The 21829-nt window shown below is 41.3% G+C and overlaps 1 protein-coding gene across 2 annotated transcripts in view; it reads left to right on the top strand.

Moving 5' to 3' along the window:
- Positions 1–2046: 2046 nt before the first annotated feature.
- tpx2 (TPX2 microtubule nucleation factor) overlaps positions 2047–21829 on the top strand; it is a 32614-nt gene continuing 12831 nt past the window's right edge. The window contains exons 1-9 of one of the 2 annotated variants that reach the window (XM_073061553.1): positions 2049–2244; positions 7050–7238; positions 8483–8573; positions 10643–10756; positions 11740–11832; positions 13231–13367; positions 16756–16901; positions 21130–21304; positions 21505–21640. In XM_073061553.1, the coding sequence (XP_072917654.1) occupies positions 2145–2244; positions 7050–7238; positions 8483–8573; positions 10643–10756; positions 11740–11832; positions 13231–13367; positions 16756–16901; positions 21130–21304; positions 21505–21640 (1181 nt within the window). In that variant the 5' untranslated portion in view covers positions 2049–2144. Of the gene's footprint in view, positions 2245–7049; positions 7239–8482; positions 8574–10642; positions 10757–11739; positions 11833–13230; positions 13368–16755; positions 16902–21129; positions 21305–21504; positions 21641–21829 lie in introns of both variants that reach the window. The other variant, XM_073061552.1, reaches the window with a different exon arrangement.

Below are 21829 nucleotides of genomic sequence, written 5' to 3'. Positions count from 1 at the left end.
AGCAAGGTGAACATGAATGAGGATCTATAAATTCTTGAGTCCATTGGTAGAAATAGCAAGTACTAATTCTTTGATACTTAAGGAAATTCATAATGATGGAGTGGATGGAAGACATACTTGCCCTGGGGATCAGATGAGATTGATCACCATTTTGATTTTTATCATGATTTGTCTTTACTTAATGGGATGAATCTGTAGTGCTTGGGCTTATTCTAGTAAGCGATTGTGTAATATGAAATCCTGCTTAGTCACTTTAAATGATTCAGTGATTTAAAATTCCTCAGCATATTAATGATATTAGCAATGAACAGACTGATGTAGTTATATAGCAAACACGAGGAAATCTGCAGATGCTGGAAATTCAAACAACACACACAAAATGCTGGTGGAACTCAGCAGGCCAGGCAGCATCTATAGGGAGAAGCGCTGTCGACGTTTCGGGCCAAGACCCTTCATCAGGACTAACCTAAAGGAAAGATAGTAAGAGATTTGATTGTCTTTTGCTATAACGGGCTCTATTTTGACCTGCTTATAGCCTGTTTATCCTGTTCCAAGGCCTTGTTCTTTTGCCTCTGAATCTGTATTCATCTGGGCTACTCACTTGTTTCTCTTAGTGTGAGCCCTAATAAAGACAATCCTAGGGAAATTTGGAGCCTATTTTGTACATCCTTTCTTTGCAGACCCCCCCCCCCCCCCCCAACCGTCATTGCCAGGAATGTGGAGATGATATTTCCCTGCATTAGTTCATTTTCACTCTCCGGGTAAGCGTGGGTGACTGCTGCAACAAACACCTTTGTGGGCTACACCTGCCTCATAACAAAAAAAAAGCATTTTACATCTGATAACTAGGTTCCCCCATGCAATCTAGTTTCTCTTTCGGCCTGGCTGTGACGCTACTGTCACTTTTTGGGCATATCGTAGACCTCCCAGCTCTTTACTTCACTCTCTCCCACTTTCCCGGTTTCATATGCCACCTTGTACTGCTTCCTCCCCTCCCCTTCCTTTCCAGTCCCGAACAAGTGTCTTAGCCTGAAACAAGTCAAGTTGCTTTTATTGTCATTTCAACCATAACTGCTGGTACAGTACACAGCAAAAACTAAACAACATTCCTCCAGGACCCTGGTGCTACATGAAACAACACAAAACTACACTAGACTTCAGACCTGCACGGGACTACATAAAGTGCACAAAACAGTGTAAGACAGTACAATAATTAATAAACAAGACAATAGGCAGAGTAAAGGGCAAATTACAATATAATAATAAATGATGTAAATGTAAATAATGTAAACAATATTTTACAGGGATTGGGAAAGAAATTAGCAAAAATTGAACTGTCAGACTAGACTCTGGGAATTGAGGAGTCTAATGGCTTGGAGGAAGAACCTGTCACACAGTCTGGTCGACAAGCATCGACTGTTTGCTCTTTTCCATAGAAGGACGAACTGCTGAAAGAATTAGCCTCTTCTTCTGAAATTTTAAGGCGGTTTGCAGTTCAACTTAAAGGTGACTGCTACTGTACTGGAGTGTGTGTGGTCAGTTGTCACCGAGCTCCATTTAAACGGGAGCACTCCGTATCCCCCCACACACACACTCACACTCACACTCACGCGCGCGCGCGCGCGCACACACGCACGCACGCACACACGCACGCACGCACGCACACACGCACACACGCACACACGCACACACACACACACACACACACACACACATCCGCCAATCGCGTCAGAGGGGCGGGACGAACCCCGCCTCGGCGGTCAGTTTAAATTTCGAATACTTGAAGCTCATTGGCCAAAGCAACAGATTACAGATAGTAATTGGCTGGTACATTTAAGAGTTCCCTGGTGAAGCTCCGGCAAACCCAACCTGGTACTGTTGGATCAGAACACCTTTCCACGGTATTACCTCAGGAGTAATGGCGAAGATCGATCTGATTAGCAACCCGCCGGGATAATAATGACGTATCTTGTAGAGCGCGGGAAGGCGTGGTTCTCAGGTCCCGCCCACCACCTACGTCAGCGGGTAGCTATCCATTCAGCGGCGGCAGCGGGCCGGAGCGGGTTCTGATAAGCCAGGATCAATTCAAAGGACGGCGGTTTGAGCCGTTTGCGTTCAAAAAAAGTAGCCGTGTTGGTTTTGCGATGGCGTCCGGTCGTAGCAGTTGGAATTACGACGCCCCAAGGCACTTCAATTTCGGCAACCCGCAGGAAGATGATGACCCCACGGCTGACTACTGGTTCGGTAAGCGGCCGCGATCGGGCACACGGCACACGCCTGCAAGCGCTCCGAGGATCCCGTTAATACCTCCCCTTTGTCCCAGCGTCGGGGCCATCCGCTCTCCCTGCACCGGAGTTCTCCCGCATCGCCGGCAAAACAGTCGGGTTTTCCTGGAAAGGAATATGCCCGATCCCGCCAATTTAGCACAAGGCGACCCCTGTCAAATCCCCCTCCCCGGGGAATATTGTTTCCGCACTATCGTGAGGTACTCCGCTTTAGGCACGAACAGCTTGTTGTAACGTCTGGCCATCTTTGTATCACTCTGTAAGCATCCCGACCTGTGCTTCGGGGCGCCAAACTTCACTGGCCAGTGTTGGATCTCCCGTTATCTGTTATTCAAAAATTTCCCTTTCCCCAGCTCCTCTGTACGTACCTCTGGAAATAAATGAACTTTCTAGGATGTCGGCATGTGAGTGTTTTGGGGTTCTGCTGCCCTACGTGATATTTAAAATGTTTGTTCCCCTCTCTCCTGTTTCACCTTTAACCAACCTACTGCCTTGTATTTCTTCCTCTTCTCTCTCTCTCTCTCCCCCCCCCCCCCCTCCACCCACCTTCTTATACTGGCTTCTTTTTATTTTCTCCAGTCCTGAGGAAGAGTTTCGGCCCGAAACGTCGACTGTTTACTTTTTTTCCACAGAAGCTGCCTGGCCTGCTGAGTTCCTCCAGCATTTTTGTGTGTGTTGCTTGGATTTCCAGCATCTGCAGGGTTTTTTTTTCTAATAGTGCAGAGAACGGTTTGGGGATGACTAGAGCATGTGGATATGCTACTTGAATTATTCCAGAGTTAAAGAATGTCAGATAGCAAAGTAACTGCACAACAGTTGTTCTAACATCACTAGTAGGGCAAATTTTAAGGGAATGAAAATTGTAAGGTACATGTGTAAGTCACATGAAAATTGGATGGAGTTAATACACACCACTTTAGGATTATACAGGCGATTTTTGAGTTTGGGTAGTATGACAAATCACAAAGGAAGGGAATGGGTTAAGGCAACTAGTGCAGGATGTTGCTGTTCCCCAATGGCAAATACATTGTTTTTGATGCTATTGCGAGGGAAAGATCTGGCAGAGGAAAGCCACGTTAGTCAGGTCTTTTGGACTGATTTTGGCTCCCTTGCTCAGAAGGGAAGGGGAGATAGGTAGTGGTAGGGAATTCATTAATTGGTGCAACAAGCAGGGAGGTACTGTTTTGCCTCCCAGGTGCCAGGGTTGGGGTCATCTTTGATGGTCCATAGCATTCTTAAGGAGGTGGGTGGGCAGCCAGAGGTCATGGTCCACATTGGAACCAGTGACACTCAGTGTTGCTACCTGTGCTATGTGCTAGTGAGGCAATGGTTAGGAAGGTAATACAACTAAGGAAATTGTGCAGGAGGGGAAGCTTCAGCTTATTGGGTCCTGTACAAGTGGGACAGTTTGCACCTGAACTGGAAGGGGACCAATAGCCGTGCAGGGAGGTTTGCTAGTGCTGCTCTGTGAGGTTGGGGGGGGGGGGGGTGCGGTATTTAAATAAAAATTGCAGAGGGATGGGAATCAGAATGCCAGGGCAGCTACTGGAGTGGTTCTGGAAAAAGATGTTAAGTTTATCTACGAAGACAGGAATTGAATGGTTTAGTAGGGTAGAACTAATGGGAAGGGGTGGTGAACCTGTTATGGCAGTCCTCAGGCTGGAGGTCTCGTCTACTGAATCTATATGGATGGAACTAAGATGACCATTCTTATAATAGGATTCTAAGATAATAGGATTGAATTGTAGACCACCCAATAACCAGTGCAATTTAGAGGAGCAAGTTTGTAGAGATAGCAGACAGCTGCAAGAAAACTAAAATTGTGATAATGATTCCCTAACTATATAGAGGTCCCAACCCTCCCTGTTAGGGAGTGATGCAGTACATGACAAGTGTATGTAAGGGAACATTTTGGATCTAGTGCTCATAATCCCATTTGTTTTAAGATAATTATAGAGAGAGATAGGACTGGTCTACATTGAAGAAAAGCCAATTCTGAGGACATCAGAAAGGATCTGGCAGGTATGGATTGGGATAGGCTGCTTTCTGACAAAAGTATACTTGGTAAGTTGTAGGCCATCACAAGTGAAATTCTGAGAGCACAGAGTTTGTATGTTCCTGACAGAATAAAAGGCAAGGCAAACAGGATTAGGATACCTTGGTTTTTGAGGGAAGTTGGGGCCCTGGTTAAGGAGGAGGAGCATAGTCGGTGCTGTATAGGCACCAGGAAACAAATGAGATTTGCAAGACAACATTTGAGAGGGAAATCAGGAGGGCTAAAAGAGGGTGTGATGTTGCTGTGGCAGACAAGGTGAAGGAGAATTCTACGGGCTTTTGCAGCTGTGTTAAGAACAAAAGGATTGTAAGGGACAAAATCCTTCCTCTTGAAGATCAACATTGCCAACCAAGCACGGAACTGAAAGAAATAGGGGAGGTTTGAAATAGACTTTTTTTGCATCTGTATTTAACTTGAATGGACATAGTCGGTAGAAGTGAGGCAAAACTGTAGTGAAGATCATGGGTCATATGGATTACAGAAAAGGAGGTGCTTGCTGTCTTGAGACAAAGTCCCTATTGTCTCAGGCTCTCATCCAGCCTTTTCTGAGATTAGTGCAGAAATTGTAGCGGCCCTTGCAGAGGTAATTGAAGTATTCATAACCACAGATGAGGTGCTGGGGGGTGGCTAATAGAGTTCTGTTGTTCAAGAAAGGTTCTTAGAATAAGCTGGGAATTTATAGTCTGGTGAGCCTGATATCGTGATGGGTAAGTTATTGGAAGGCATAGTAAGAGACAGGGTATCTAAGTATCTGGATAGATAGGATTTGATTGGGTATAGTCGACATGGCTTTGTGAGAGGTAGGTCATATCTAACCCATAGTATTTTTGAGGAGGTTACTAGGAAAGTGGGATATTGCTTGTATGGTAGGTTGGTCAAGAAGTTTGTTGTTTAGGATTCAGGATGAAGTAGTAAGTTGTATTTAAAATTGGCTTTTTGGGAGAGTGGTAGCAGATGGTTACCTCTCTGACTGCAGCTCTGTGACTAGTGGAGTGTCTCAGGAATCAGTGCTGGGTCCTTTGACTTTTGTCATCTTTGTTGATGATCTGGATGATGATGTGGTTAACTGGATCAGTAAATTTGCAGCTGACACTAACCTTAGATGTGCAGTGGACAGTGAGAAAAGTTATTAAAGCTTGCAGGACTGACCCAGCTGTAAAAATGGCTGAAAGCGGCAGCTGGAATTTAATGCAGTCAAGTGTGAGGTGTTGCACTTTGGGAGGACAAAAAATAGGAATTGGTGAATAGTAGGGCTCTTGTGACATGGTAGAACAGGGATCTGAGAGTATAGATTTTTAATTAAAGGTGGCATCACAAGTAGATAGGGTCGTAAAGAGCTTTTAGAACATTGGCCTTCATAAATCGAAGTATTGAGTACAAGAAGTGAAGTTTGTAAGACGTTGGTGAGACCAAATTTTGAGTATTGTGAGGGGGGATTTGATAGAGGAATACAAAATTGGGGGCTCTGGATAGGGTAAATACAAGCAGGCATTTTCCACTGAGGATGGGGTGAGATATTTGAGGGTTATTTTCTTCACTCAGGATGGTGTGAGTGTGGAGCAAGCTGCCTGTGGATGTGATTGAAACATTGGATCCATACATGGATGTGAGGGATATGGTCCAGCTGCAGATTGATGGGACTGGGCAAAATAAGTTTGGCAGTTAGATGGGTTCCTGTGCTGTGGTGCTTGATGACTCAAAGGTCATCCCCACCGTAATGGACACACAGAATGTGTTGCAGCTAGTAAGTTTATGGGATATCCTCAAGTTGAAATTATAAATAGAGAAAAGAAAACTGTGATACCAGATGTGGCCAGTCCTGGGAGAGGGAGAGATAAATTTGAAGAATTCAATGTCGAGTCTACAAAGCTGCAACTTGCCCAGATTGGGTGAGTTGTTCATTAAGCTAGGTCTCGTTACACTGCAGAAGCCACAGGCTGGAATGAGAAGGATAGTGAACTACACACAAGCATCAGGCTTGCCTTGCTGTCAATCTTGCACCTCTGTCCTAAGGTTGAAATTTATCTGACCCCTGCTGTGCTCCAGCATTGTGAAATTGGCATGCAGACTTAATATCACTGGGAGGTGGGAAAGGGAATGAATAGTTAAACAAGAATGGGACGTTAAACACTTAATTATTCCAGAATTATTGATTTCATTACCAGTGATGGTTTCAAAGTCAAGGTTGCTAGATTATTCCTGTTCTCTCAGCTCATCTTCTCTCCAACCTCTACTTAGCTTCTGTAATCTGTATTTATGACTTGACTACTTAAATGTCAGTTCTTTGAGGGGAGTATCTTGCACCAGGTGTAGTTTGACCAGCTGAATCTTTGTCTTTGCAGAATTTCACTTTTTTTTTTAATGTTGATAACTCATTGAAATTTTAAATTGCAACCAAAAAATTCAGTAAACCCATTTGCTTTCTAAATCCTTTAAATTGAATTATGACCCTTTGAATTCCAGGCTCCAGTGACTTTTAACAGGTCATAATTCCCTTAAGTAATATTCAACACAAATTTAAAAGCAATACTTGCAAATTGGCTTGCCTGATGACAGTCACTTTGATGGCTGCTGCCACCATCTGCAATGTAGGATCTATAGCTAAAAGTAGGTATTATCTGAAATAGAGCACTCTTGCCCTTAGTTATAATTGTCCTTAAAGCTATTGTTCATTCTTAATTATTATAGTATATTTTCTTGGATATTAGATAAACAAATTGAACAAAACAAAGCTACAGCAATTACCATGCCCGAATCTGTACCAGTTGTACAAAATTCAAATTCCGGAGTGGAGCAAAACGGAGTAGGAGCTAGCCCAGTGCTACACAGCCAAGACTCGAAAATGTGTGAAGATTCTTCTGAAACAGAACCACAACTTCAAGAGGTTTCATCTACAAGTGAGAATTTTACTTCTACTTATTTATGCAGTAGTTACTACTTAATCAAAGAAGCCTAAATCACTTTTAAGCTTTAATGCAAAATTACTTGGACCTATATGCAAACTTTATCACATTTCTGCTTTGCATTATTGTTCACCTGTGGTTTTTTTTTCTCTAGCTCCTATTTGCTGTTGTAGAAGTTAAATAAATTGCAAAGTTTGAACTCTACAGAAATAGTTATAATGTCTTCTATAGTAATAAAGGGCTACCTTTTTCAGATTAATCTCCTTGCCCCACTGATAGCTGATAGAATTGAAGCTATTTTGTCTGGTTATTAGTTGAATCTGGCAACTCTAGATAGACTATGACATGCAAGGAAGATTGTTGGTATCCATGGTATTTAAAATATGGAAAATGTTGCTTGCCAAAATTTGTAATATTACAATTGGCCCTAGTTTTTAACTGATTACTAATACTGAAGAGTAATTTCCCCATTAAGGAAATGTATATTTTTCCCTTGGAGTCTGATGTTCTAATATGTTCTGTTACAGAACTAGTGTTGTTTTTTATTCTAATGCTAATTGTTGATTACTGCAGTCAGCAAGACACATTCCTCATAACAGGCTTGTCTCCCCAGTCTGTTCTTTCAAGAGGTCGTGCTTTGTGTTTATTTCAAGTTTTAGTTTGGCCAAGTATATCCATAAGCTGCCTTTTTGAGGAATATCAACAATGAATTTGGGAGGATAGTATTGTGCTAACTAGAACAGTTTAATAACTGTAATACAGCTCATTGGATAAGTCTGCCTACTTGGTCTTTATGCCGAGAGTAAGACTTTCAAAGATGTATAGCCAAGCTTGGTGTGAACGCCTACCCTTCAAATGAGTTATAAATGATTAAACAAATTTATTATGATTCGCTGTAGATATATAGCAAGGTAACAGGCCCTTCCAGCCCAAGTCTGCACTGTCTATTTGCACCCATGTGACCAATTGCCAGATATCTTTGGAGTATGGGTGGAAACCCATGAAGTCACAGGGAAGATGTACAAATTTCTTATAAAGAATGGTGAATAGAATCCAGGTTGCTGGCACTGTAATAGCGTTCTGCTAACTGCTGAACTACCATGCTGCCCACAGACCTTAAGTTGATATGCTTCTTGTCTTTAATTTCTTCCATGACTATCTTTAAAACTTTTAAGTATAACCTTTAAAATGTTTTTGTAACTTTGTCAGAAATTTAGATTATTTACTTTTTCCTATAGAAGATGCAGCCAGTAAGCCACCAAATAACTTGGCAGTGTCCCTGGAAGAATGGAAAACCAAAGTAAACAAGACCACTGTGCCACCAAGAAGGCAAGTAACAAGTGTGCTTTTGTTAAATAGACATTCCTCAGTGTCCAGTTTGTTTGTGAGGAGGTGGTGGGGTGCATGAAGGAAAAAACAAATGCTGAAAAAGAGCTCCTAAACTGGTTTCTGTTCAGCTATTATTTTTAAGGTGACACATCAAGGTTTCTGGAGTTTCTTGACTTCAGGGCATGTATTTTGAAAAGCATGTGTCTCTTGTGTTTTCTTCAACCTACTTGGGTTAGCAAACACCTGATTTGAGACCAGGAGAGCAAGCCGAACATGAATGAGGATTGACGTCTATAAATTCTTGAATACATTGGTAGAAATAGCAAGTACTAGTTCTTTGATACTTAAGGAAATTCATAATGATGGAGTGGATGGAAGGCATACTTGCCCTGGGGATCAGATGAGATTGGTCACTATTTTGATTTTTAAAAAAAAATCATAATTTGTCTTCACTTGAATCTGTAGTGCTTGGGCTGTACTCAGCATTAAGCAGAATATGCAATTTAAAATTTCTCACCCAAAAATATTAATGATAATTGCAATGTACAAATGTAGTTATATTGTCTATGATATAACAGGTTCTATTTTGACAGCATATTCTGTTTATCCTGTTCCAGGGTTTTGTGCTTTGCTGTTCTCTTGCCTGTTTCTGAATATCTATTGATCTTGCTACTTGTTTCTGAATAGATCTTCAGCAATTGTTTTATTGCCTTGTTTTTCTTCCCCATGATTCTGTTAATATTTCTTTCTTGAACCAAAGCAGGTTAATATTTTGGCAGATCTCACCACTTGTCCTTTAATCTGCTTCCATTTTGTTGCTGTAAATGAGGGGTAGTCTCTCAGTTCCAGCAACCCCAGCTTCATTCCTGGCTTCTGGTGGCTTTAATGTTGATTTTGCACGTTATCCCTGTGGCCAACTGGGTTTCCTCTAATTCCCTTGTTTGCCAAATTGCTTGGCTACCAAATAAATAGCTGTAGTTCAGTGATAGAATCTGGGGGTAATTGATGACAATGTTGGGAAAATAAAGGGTTTGTATAGAAAATGGATGTTTGTTGGGCAGAAGGGTATGTTGCCTGCCATAGTTGAATTACAACAATTATTGATCTCTAGGTTTCAGGCCATGTTGGAACCAGCTTGATGGTAGTTACCTGATTTGAGGGGTGTCTCTTGAGCTAATTTCAGAATATTCCATTTGTATAACGGAGCTTTGACTATGTTTGAACCTGCATGAAGAATGTTATATGGTGTATAGAATGGTAGTTGTTGCGTGAATGAAATCACCGGAGAGTGTTACTGGTAGGTACAAAGCAGCTAATTTATTCGACAAAACAAGGTACAGCAGGCATCATATGGAGACACTTTCGGTGGAAAGGTCTGCTGGACCAATGTGGGGCTTGGTATTTATTTGCCAAACACAAAGGACAATTCCATATTTACAGGTGTGTATATATAAGTTTCGCACCTTCTGGTTTACATCCATCCCACAGGCTCCAACTTTTAGGAATCCATTGTTCTAAACTGAATCCACAATACATTTATTTGGTATTTTACATGCTTAACATGAAGGACAATCCATATTTACAAAGTTTAGGTAATGCTTTCTTTGAAACTACATGCGAACTTCACACCTTCTGGTTCACATCCATCCCATGGGCGTCAGCAGCGTCTGGACTGGTATTCACAGCTTTTAGGAATTGCATTGTTACAAACTAAATCCACAATACATTGTCAAGGAACAGAAGACTGGTGGCCAAAGCCATTTGCTAACTGTAAATGACCTAAACCCAAAAATCACTCTTAGCTGCTCTTAGAGTGAATGGAGGGCATCCATAGAAGCCAGTAAATCTTTGACCTATTTTCTTCTGCATAAATTCAGGTTTTTTTTTTGTTTGTAGAAGATTGAGGAGACAAAAGATGATTAAAATTGGGATTGAAGTAGAATTGAGTGCACATGACTGAAATAGCAGAGCCTTGACGTTTAGTTCTGTAACGTGTTTAATTTGAAATGTCTGATTTTTTTTTTGTGTTAAGCACTGGCTAAAGTTCTCTCAATTTGCTTTTTCATTAGATCGACACGCAGACCATCTGAACAGTTGAGAAAACAGTTGGGCAGCATAAGAGCCTCAAGGCGCTCTCAAGATGTAAATATGACGGAACCTCCAGTTAACAAAAAAGCTCGCATGTAAGCTACCAATGTATTTAAATTTTCTTTTGGCAAACACGAGGAAATCTGCAGATGCTGGAAATTCAAGCAACACACACAAAATGCTGGTGGAACGCAGCAGGCCAGGCAGCATCTATAGGGAGAAGCAATGTTGACGTTTTGGGCCGAGACCCTGACGCGTTCCACCAGCATTTTGTGTAAATTTTCTTTTACTAGATTTTATATATATACACACACACACACCTTGCTGAAAAGGCTGTGGTGTGTTCCGGATGATTGAAATGATGCTTTGTAACATGAGCAATGAAGGTCCATTTGATCATCCCAGTCTTATGGAAATTCAGGATTTTTACTATCCATTCCTGATCTGCGCTAATTTCAATTTGTTAGGAAGTACTTACGAGGGAACGTTCTTCTAAGTTTGACCTTGTGTTTAAGTACTGTCTTTTGTAACAAATATAAACTAAAGTCCTTGTATCTGCAATACCTATTAAAAGGGAAAATTGCATATTGAAATAATTAACTACGGACAAGGTTTGTGTAAAGCAACATAGTGGCTTGCTGGAATTCTTATCTGGCAGGTATTCCAATTAGGAAATTTGCAATCTGCCACACAATTTGTTTGGCAATTTATACAATTTGTTTAAGCTAATTTTGTGGGAACTTTTTTTTAAGCCCTTGATAGAGTTAAATAGCACATAATGGCATACTAGCCTGGGCTAATGAATGAGATGTTGGGTCAAATCCCATCCCAGCTGGGGAATTGAAACTTGACTGTTTCTTTGGAAACAAGCCTCCCTTCATGTGGTCTGGCCTACGTGTAACTTCAAATTTCACATCAGTGCTCTGAAATGGCCCAGTGCCATTCAGTCCAAGGGCATTTGAGGATGGGCATTAAAAACTGATTTTTTTTCCCCAACATCATGCCCAAATTAACAAACTAACAATTTGGAGGTGTCTTTTCCTGATGGAAAATAAAATGTTCTTTGTACTAAATGTAGGGATTCGAGTGGAAATTGCTCCAAGAGCAGAGCTGGTAGTCTAAATCAGAATAAGGGCAAATTGACAATGCCCGGTACTCCTACAGTTCTCAGGTATGTGTTGTTTTGGAAAGTAATAACGTAATATTCTATAAAAACTTGGTTAAGATGGTATCTGATGTAGAACTTCCAGAGGTTGTATATGTAGCTGATAATTTTGAGCTGTTTTTAAGTAAGTTTGCCTGCTTTGCATTCCTACCATTGAGTGGTAAGTATACCCACTGGGCTTTTTGTTGGCATACTGATTTCTCATTTCCTCTTTCACTATTCACCCTACCCCTGTCCAGTGTAATATTGAATAGCTGTACACCTAACTATATTGAATACACGTTCTAATAGATTTACAATTTCTACAGTTGTCCTATCAAATGATGGCCACTGTTTCCCCTGTGTTATTTTCTAAGGCATTGGCTATTTCAAAATACTTTCTCCTCACTTACTGGATAATTTGATGATCTTCTGAATTCCATCCAGCCGAATTGTGGTTATTTGCTCTAAAGTCTTTCCTCTGAAATCTTCATACTGTATCCAGAGTAAGGCATATATGTGAATTGGTGTGTATTTCTGCTCTAGGAGATGCTCTTTTCATACAAGACCTGTGTGAGCAAGGACAAATTTCTCCACGGAGAAAGATCTACTCTGGTTATCATTTGAGTTTGTTTGAATTTAAACATAGTCCTTTTGTGGAATAGGCAGTCTTGATACTTAGCAGTACAGGCAGCCCCTGGGTTACGAATGAGTTCCATTCCATTCCTGAGTCCGTCTTTAAGTTGGATTTGTACGTAAGTCAGAACAGGTATATCCGGTATTACTTAGTGTCAGTTAGTCAAACGTTCGTCCTAGTATATAGTATATATTTTACCTTTCTATGCATATGAAACACTTATATGTATTTCAGTAGTTAAACTACTGCGTTGCTTAGTAATAATTGTAGCTTTCAGCGGGCCAGGGCCTTTCACATTCTCCATTATTCTCACTTTATCCTTTAAAATTGTTCTGATTGTCGACTGACTGTGACCTCATGCTTTTCCAATGACCGATGGCGTTTCACCTCTTTCGGATCACTTTATTATATTCAATTGTGATCGTTTTCCATCAATGGAACAGAAACACTGTGATTCAGCAGCAGCCACGGGCGGCGGGTCCTGGGCTCCCTGGGTTCTAAAGTCCACTTGCACTGAGACAGGTTAAATAGAAAAAGTGAGGGCAGTGCTGACTGGAAAAGGCGGGTCAGGGTGAATCTTGCTAAGAAGAATTTAAGCCAAATACAAAGTTACACACTCAACACAGTGTTAATAGCAACGTGATCCGACTTAAAATGGCAGGCAGCGATGAATTTTTGATATATAGTAATAGGCTTTATGGCAGGCAGTTCGCAAGTACAAGTTGTTTGTAAGTTGGACGTTTGTAACTCGGGGACTGCCTCTATTTCAAAATGATCTTTGCTTGCAGGAGGCAGCAACATATGGGTTCAAAGGGAAAAAGCACAGAAGATTTGGAGATGGAAAAAATTGCTCAGTTTCAGAAGGAAGTGGCAGAGCAGAGGAAATTAAATGAAGAATCGCTAAAGCTTGCCATCTCTGGTGCAGGTACATTTGCATATCAAAGTTTGGAAGAATAATTAACTAAGCTTTCGTGATGGTTCTTTTATGCTATGGCTGAAGCCATTAGTGCAGCTGTTTTTTTTGCAAGGCATTGCTACATTAAGAAGTGAAAATGTGTTTTTTTTTTAGTTCTAGCTAACAAGTGTTTCAAATCATGGGAGTCTATTGGGATTTGGAAACTGGTGATAAATTTGCTTTGTATTTATATTTAAGCGTACTAATGGTAGTCAACAAAAAAATCTTTCCCGCCTACCTCTAACTCTCAAATAGACTAAACAACTAACAAAATGAAATATGGAGCTGTATTAATTTGCTTCTACCATGCCCACATGACACAAAATAGATACGTGGCTACTACACTGCTGATCCCTGGGATTTTCATGTAAAGATCACCCATTGAGCGGCAGTTCAGCAGGTATTGAGTGAGGTCGGAGGAGAATGATCAGACTGGCTCCATCGCATAGGAAGGTGACCAGGTGTGCAGAAGAGTATCTCTCAATGCACAACATATTTGGGTCTTGAAGTTGATGGGCTACAGCTGCAGAAGGCCATTAATATACAGCGGCCACTGAATGTATTTCTCTGCCAATGTTTTGTTTCTGAGTTAACACTTTGTTGAAAGGGTCTACATAATATCTGAGGCAGAAAAATTTGTTCTAAATTTAATCTACCCTATGCATGTGAATGATGGAATTTGGAGCTATAGAAAGCTGGGAGGATTAGATTAAAATGAAATTGTGTCAACTGAAATAAATCCCATTCTTCCACCAGGCTCATTGAGCTGAATTGGACTCCTACGATGTAAGGTAATCACCAGATTTTGCACACCAGAATTTGTAGGTGAAGGCACACTTCTTATTGTCTACTATGGACTGCTCATCCTCTTACAACACTGGCAAAAGTGAGGTTTTCCTGGATTAATAAATATACTATACTAATATACTAGCAAACATAATCTACCCTACTTAATCTTTTCCAAGAGTGCTTTTTGATTCTGTAGCTTACTTTAAAATTATCCTCTTGATAGGGCAGAGGAGCATTAATGTGTGTATTTCCACTTGGAATAATTTACTTATTTATTTATGGTTTTGTATTGCTATATTTCTACACTATTCTTGGTTGGTGCGACTGTAACGAAATCTAATTTCCCTCGGGATCAATAAAGTATGTCTGTGTCTATCAATAGCATATTTGAAGGGATTAATCTAAATATTGATTAGCTAACAAGAAATGGCAAGGATATTGCAGAAAAATTTGAGTACATTTGTGATTGCTTCATGGATTAGTGTGTTATGGAACCCATTTGGAAACATTTTGTATTTCATTAGTAATAAGGAAGGATTAGTAAGTGATCTTGCGGCTAAAGAATCCCCAGGCAGCTAGTGACCATCATATAGAATTCTAGATTAGTCTGAGGTGAACACTGTAAGACTATAACTGCCATCATAATGACGATTTTAAAAAGTTTGAACGTGGTTATCTAACGTAAACATACAAAATATACCAAGATGAATCAGTAGGTGGGCAGTGGTCAAACTGTTCTTAATGTTAGGAGCCCAAGTTATTGGAGGAAGTGTTGGTGATTGAAAACCTGCTGCCACATTAGAAGCAGTTGGAATAAATAAGTTGTAATCCAGGGGACATAACTTAAAATATGCAAAATTTGCCCACTGAGGTGTGTAAAATTTACATCTCAAGCAAGGGAATCACTGGAATTCTCACAAAGGGCTGTAGAGATCAAATCATTAAGTATATTTAAGGTAGAGATTGATAAATAGTTGAAAGATTGAATTGAGGGTATGGGGTGCTTGCACAGGAGCTGTGGCTAGAATCAGAATCGGGCTTAATATCACCAGCATATGACATGACATTTACTAACTTTGTAGCAGCATACATAATAAGAGAAAATCTATTACATTATAAATATATATTAAATGAGTAGTGCAAAAAAAAACAATAACCTAGTAGTGAGGTAGTGTTCATAGGTTCAATATCCATTCAGAAATTGGATGGCAGAAGGGAAGAACTGGTTCCTGAATCATTTGAGTATGTGGCATCAGGCTTCTGTACCACCTTCTTGATGGTAGCAATGAGAAAAGGGCATGTCATGGTAATTGAAAGTCCTTAGTGGACGCCATGCACGGCTCCTTGAAGATGTCCTGGATACCATGGAGGAGCTGACAAATTTTACAATCATCTGCAGCTTACTTTAGATCCTGTACAGTAGTCACCCCTCCCCCATACCAGACTGTGATAGAGCCAGTTAGAATGCTCTCCATGAAAACTCTGAATGAAATATAGCCACGTCTTGCCATCTTTGTAGCTGCATCAATATGTTGGATCCAGGTTAGGTCCTTGGAGATAATGACACCCAAGAACTTGCTCGGCCTTTCCACTTTTGATCCCTCTGAGGACTGGTGCGTGTTTCCTTTCTGAAGTCCACAATCAGTTTTTTGTAGATGTTAATTGCAAGGCTGTTGTTACGATACCACTCAACTAGCTGATATATATCGCTCCTTTATGCCCTTTCGTCACCATCTGAGATTCTGTCAACAATAGCTGTATTGTCAGCAAATTTATAGATGGCATTTGGGCTAGCTTAGCCATGGTCATGGGTGTAGAGAAAGTAGAGCACTGGGTTAAGCTCACATCCTAGAGGTGTGCCAGTGTTGATTGTCAACGAGTTGGAGATGTTATTTCCAGTCCACATTGATTGTGATCTTCTGATTGGGGAGAAAAGCTTCCAGTTGCAGAAGGAAGTACAGAGTTCCTGGTTCTGGAACTTTTCAATCAGAACTCTAGCAGAGGTGTTAAACACTGAGCAGTAGTCAATAAGCAGCATAGGTATTTGTATTGTCCAGGTGATCCAAGGCCACGTGGAGAGCCAAAGAGATTGCATCTGCTACAGAGCTACTGTGGCAATTGGCAAATTGCAGTGGGTCCAACTTCTCAAAACACTTCACCGTAGATTAGTGCTGCTGGACGATCAAATAGTGTGGGGCAGGCTTGAATGGATATTCTGTGTTTTGAAATGATGGATTGCGGGGGGGAGGAGAGTGGTGTATGCCATTTTAATAGTTGTAATTAAAGATGGTCGGAAATAATCTTTAGAAGCAAGAAGTCATGGGATTAAAAATTTGTTTAAACTGGAAGTTTTCATAGCTGGCAGGTAAAAGAAGGGTTTAGCTGCTTTTGGACTGATGTTCTCTGCTATTGGCATAATCCATTATGACAAGAATTTAAATGCTTCTGTAGTGATCATATTGATTGTTTTTTTTGAACTGCAGGTGTCTTTTTAATCTTTTACCCCTCCTCACCCATCACAAATTCATTTAAGTAACTTAATGAAAAATCTGCACCCTGCTGCTTTCAGGTCAGACTAAGAAAAAGATGCAGATCCCAGTCACAAGGCCAGTGGATATAAAGTTCCACACAGACAAGCGCATAAAAGCGCATGAAGGAGAAGTGTACAAGGAAGTGAACTTTACCAGTGACTTGCGCAAATATCAGCAGTCTTCTGTAAGTATCTTGTCGAGTTGAAATGACTCATGATTTGTGTATCTGATTAACAAGGAGAGTTGTTGATATTTAGTTTATATTTGTAATAACTAGGAATCATTAACTGTTTTTGTCTCGGTACATGCTAAGTATTGTGCTCTTCTGTGGGTGGATTTCCTGCAGATTTTGCTGGCTGAATATTTGGGAAGATTGCTGATGCCCAACATCTTTTGAAGTGGACTTTTTTTTGGCAGTATTTGGGTTTATTTTTATATTTATGGGAAGTGTATTGTTCCAAATGCAAACATTTTGTAATCCCATTGCTCCATCCGTTCCGTTTGCTTCACTTCCAGTTGATGGTCTTGTTGTAAATTTCCTTTGGTTTCCCTTCAGTGTATTTGTTTGACAGACCCTGGGATGTGATGAATATCTTCTGCTTGTACCCTGTTTCTGAATAGTAGTGAAGTATGAACTACACCAGGAAGTTTCCCGTATCATTAATGGCTGACGTAGTAAGGGTAGGAGAATTGGAATTGGGGGGTGAACTTCAGTGCAAAGGTGGTGAGCTGGGTTTAAAGATGTTCACTATTTTGGAATTGCGCTTCATTGGTGATTAGAAAGAATAGTGTGATTGAAGATTCATGATGATAGATCAGATGTAATTGAAGACTGGAGTGTTCTGCTGTTAGAGAATGTGCCTGCAAATAGTTTGCTAAATTGAAAGGGAATCTAGATGGCAGCCAGGGGGTGGTTTTTAAAAAGGCAAGAGCTCCATCTGTGGTTACACTGCCAGCTAACACGGTCAGGTGCTGCTAGAGTAAACCCGTGACCCAGAGATAAGCAAAGACAGCAAGGTGATCACTGACATCATTTGGGTCGATAGAAATGGGTTGTTATCAGCAGCAGATGTTGGGAAATGAGTGGGTGAAGTAGAAAGGCTCTGTTAGCCATGGGACAGACAGCGACTTCACCCAGAATTATAGAAAGTTCATCAAAACAAGATAGGGACAGAAGGACAACTGAACACAGGGTAACAGCGGTGAGAGATGATGCTGGATATACTCGGCAGAAAGTGAAAGAGGAACAGCGACATTCTGGGTAAATGTCCATTCACCAGTGACTGCAGAAGCTGCCTGACTCTCTTCCACTTCAGCATTTGGTCTTGGGGACCTCTAATTCTTGGCGAGTGAAGTGCTCAAACACATTTTAAATATTGGAGTGTCTGTTTTGTTTTCTGTCTTCCCCTTCAAACTTTTACTGCTTGCCTTAAAGACTGCCTCTACTCCGAACTTAAAACTGAAAGTTTCCATCCCAAAAAGAGACTTTGCATAGGCTGGACCTCCAGAGCAACGCACACAAAATGCTGAGGGAACTCAGCAGGTCAGGCAGCATCTGTGGAGGAAAATATGCAATCAACGTTTCAGGCCAATTAATCTCCTCTGCACCTCCCATTGCATACATGTTCTTCCTATATTGTGGCGACCAACATGGTGCACATTGCTCCAGCTGTGGCCTATCCAATGTTTTATGAAGTTAGAGCAGGAACAGGCCCTTCAGCCCATAATATTGTGCCAAACCAGCTAAAAAGTAAATCAAAAACATCCAAAAACTAATCCCTCCTACCTAAACAATGCCCATATCTCTCCATCTTCCTCAATTAATCTGCCTGTCTAAACGTCTCTTAAAAGCCTCTACCTCTACCACCACATCTGGCAGTATATTCCAAGCATCCACCACTCTGAGTAAAAACATGCCTCTCACATCCCTTTTGAACCTACCCCCTCTCACCTTCAATGCATGCCATCTGACATTTCTACCCTGGGAAACAGATACTTCCTGTCTACTCTAATAGATCTCCCCTCAGCCTTCACTGCTTCAAAGTCAACTACCCAAGTTTGTCCAGTCTCTCATGATAGTACATACCCTCTAAACCAAACAGCATCCTCTTCTGTGGCCTCACCAAAGCCTCCACTTACTTCCTATAGCGCAGCGACCAGAACCTTTTGCAATATTCCAGATATGGCCAGCATTCTAAAAAGTTGGAACATAACCTCTTAACTTTTGAACTCAATGCCTCAACCAATAAAAGCATTTTAGAAGCTGCCTTAGCCGCCCTATCGACCTGTATAGCCATTTTCAAGGAGCAATGATCTTGGATCCCATGATCTCTCTGCTCAACAACACTGTCTCCTTGCATTTGCGACACCGCACACTTGTCTGCTTAAACTCCATCTGCCATTTGTCTGCCCATATCTGCAACTGATCGATATCTTTGCAAGTCTTCTACACTATCAACAACTCCCAATCTTGCTAACCCACCCATTTACAACGTCCACGTCATTTATGTATATCACAAACTTAGGTCACAGCACAGATCCTCGGATAACCTGGGGTAAATCCCACCAGGTGCTGAGGGCATCGACCCTAATACACATTAGGCAGCCCAACACTTCCACCTCCTTGACTTCTAAAAGCCCTAACTTATTATACACTTAACACTGATCTCCTGGTCCTCCATATCCTTGGTAGATACTGAAGGAAAGTACTCAATAACTATCTCACCCACATTCTCTGCATTCAAGTAAATGTTTCTCCCCCCCCCCCCATCCTTGAATTGTCCTGCTCTCTCCCTATCCTTGAAGTATGTATAGAATGCCATGTGATTCACCTTAATTCTACTTGCCAAAGACATTCCATGGCCCCTCTTAGCTTTCCTAATTTCCTCTTTTAGTTCTTTTCTGGCTGCTTCATATTCCTCATTGGCTCAGTTTGATTCTAACTTTCAAAGTTTTTCATGCTTTTCCTTTTCTTCTTGACTAAATTCATCACCTCTCTAACATCTGAGGTTGTCTTGTCTTTCCATCACTGTCCTTCCTCTAACAGGAACATACCTTGACAACAGCCCTATTCTTTTCACACATTTCCTTAATCTGATAACATGTCTATTCCTCAATGTTGCGGTGGCTATTGGGGTGTCTAGTACAATCTCATCAGTGTGATTGCACCCTTCGAGTCTATCCAAATGGACTCTGTGTCTGAACCCTCAGTTATTGTCCCTGATTAGTAGAGCAACTCCCTCCCTAACCCCTTTTATCACCTCCTCGATCTTTTCTAAAGCTTTGAAAGCTGGCTGCATTATTCACCCATTCCTGCCCCCTCAAAAAAAAAGTTTCAGTAAATGTAGTTCCACGTGCTGAACCATGTTCTAAGTTCATCACTTTTACCTATAATAATACTACAATCATTAAAATACCCACACTTCAAAGTATCTGAACAATCATACCTTTTATTTGATTTTTGTCTTTCAATACTTCCCCTGACATCTACCTTCTGGTCTGGTTCAATCCTACATTTGGTGCTCCGGTTCTCAGCCCCCTGCAAAATTAGTTTAAACTCCCAGGTAGCATTAGCAACCCTCCCAGCTAGAGTATTGGTTCAGATGCAGTCTGTTTTGTATAGGTCACCCCTTCCAATGATCCAGGTCTATGAAGCCCTATCCCCTGCACCATCTCCTCAGCCACTCATTCATCCGTGCTATCACCCCATTCCTACCTGCATTAGCCTGTGGCACTGGGAGTAATCTGGAGGTTACTACCAGACCTTCTCTTCAGCCTCTTTCCTATCTATATACTCATCGGATAGGATTTCTTCCCCTTTTCTGCCTTTGTCATTGGTGGCAATATGCACCATGATCTGTTTACCCTGCCTTTTGGAAAATATTCTGCGGTTGCTCCAATACATCTGGACCCTAGCACCTAGGAGCTAATACACCACTGTTCCATCAGCTTGGCTGCTGTTGCCATGCCCTGATGGGTCACCCCTCCCTTCCCCCCTAAGCCCCAGCAGTGTCCAAAGAGGAATGGCCACAGAGGAACCCTGGGAACTAACTCTCTCTCTCTGTCTCTCTCCCCTTCCCTGATCTTCAGTAGGGCTCTGACACTGATGCTCACTGTGTCTGTGCTCCTTTGCCCTGACTATTGAAGGCCAGTATTGTGTAAGCTTTCGTCCCTATGTTGAATAACTGTACTGCCATTTTCAGTGGTCTGTCGATTTGAATACTAAGGTTCCTTTGCTCCTCGGTCTTTTCAAGATGTCTGAGATACACATTTTCACTGTGAATCCAGGGGCACTGGTGTGGATGGGGTTCAGATAATCCATGCTGTAGAAGGAATTAAGCTGTGGTAGTGGTGAAGATGATGGATGCTGACTTAAGTGGGACAGAAATCTTTGACCCATTGACATTTTCTAGATGCGTGAGCACAAAGGTGTCACAGTATCGAAGCCTTTCAAACTCTCTGGGAGCAAACGGAAGCACGTGGAAACGAATAGTCAAGCATACGTTTCTCTGGCGGAGCAGGTAGAAGCTTTCCAATGTCGGACACCGTCACGGTATCACCTTAGGAGTACCCATTGTGTGGATGAAGGTAATGCAAATATTTTTTGCTTGGATAACATCTTAAATAATTCTTTATTGATGCATAGATGTCTTGCTTGTTTGTAAAATAAAATTCAGATTTTCTGCAAATTCACCCTTTATTGGTGGATTATAATGCGGGCATCTGTCTTTGGTGCATTTACTTCTAAAGTTTCATTGCTTATGTAGTGCCTATTTCTCCTTCTGAAGGTCCTTCTGGGGTGTCTGCAAAAGTGAAACTGACTAAACCTCACACTCCTTTATTGACGACTAAGAGCCGAGCTCGACCGGCCACATGTAAGAGTACAGCTGAAATAGAAGCTGAAGAGCTAGAGAAAATACAGTCGTAAGTGTGTTCTTAAAACATAGCCTAGAATGTGCTTCACCTAGCATCTGGTACTGTCTGTTTGCCCATAGAAATGAAATTAGAAGTGTACATACAAACTGGATGAGTTTTGCAGGATTTCCCCTGAGTAGGTGGCTAAGGATTGACAATTTAGAATGGTACTTTTTGGGTAAAATTATAGAACTGTTT

The sequence above is a fragment of the Hemitrygon akajei genome, chromosome 11, assembly GCF_048418815.1.
Source record: "Hemitrygon akajei chromosome 11, sHemAka1.3, whole genome shotgun sequence".
Taxonomy (NCBI): Eukaryota; Metazoa; Chordata; class Chondrichthyes; order Myliobatiformes; family Dasyatidae; genus Hemitrygon; species Hemitrygon akajei.
The sequence above is the reverse complement of the archived record's forward strand: the minus strand, read 5'-3'. Positions and strand labels throughout refer to the sequence as shown.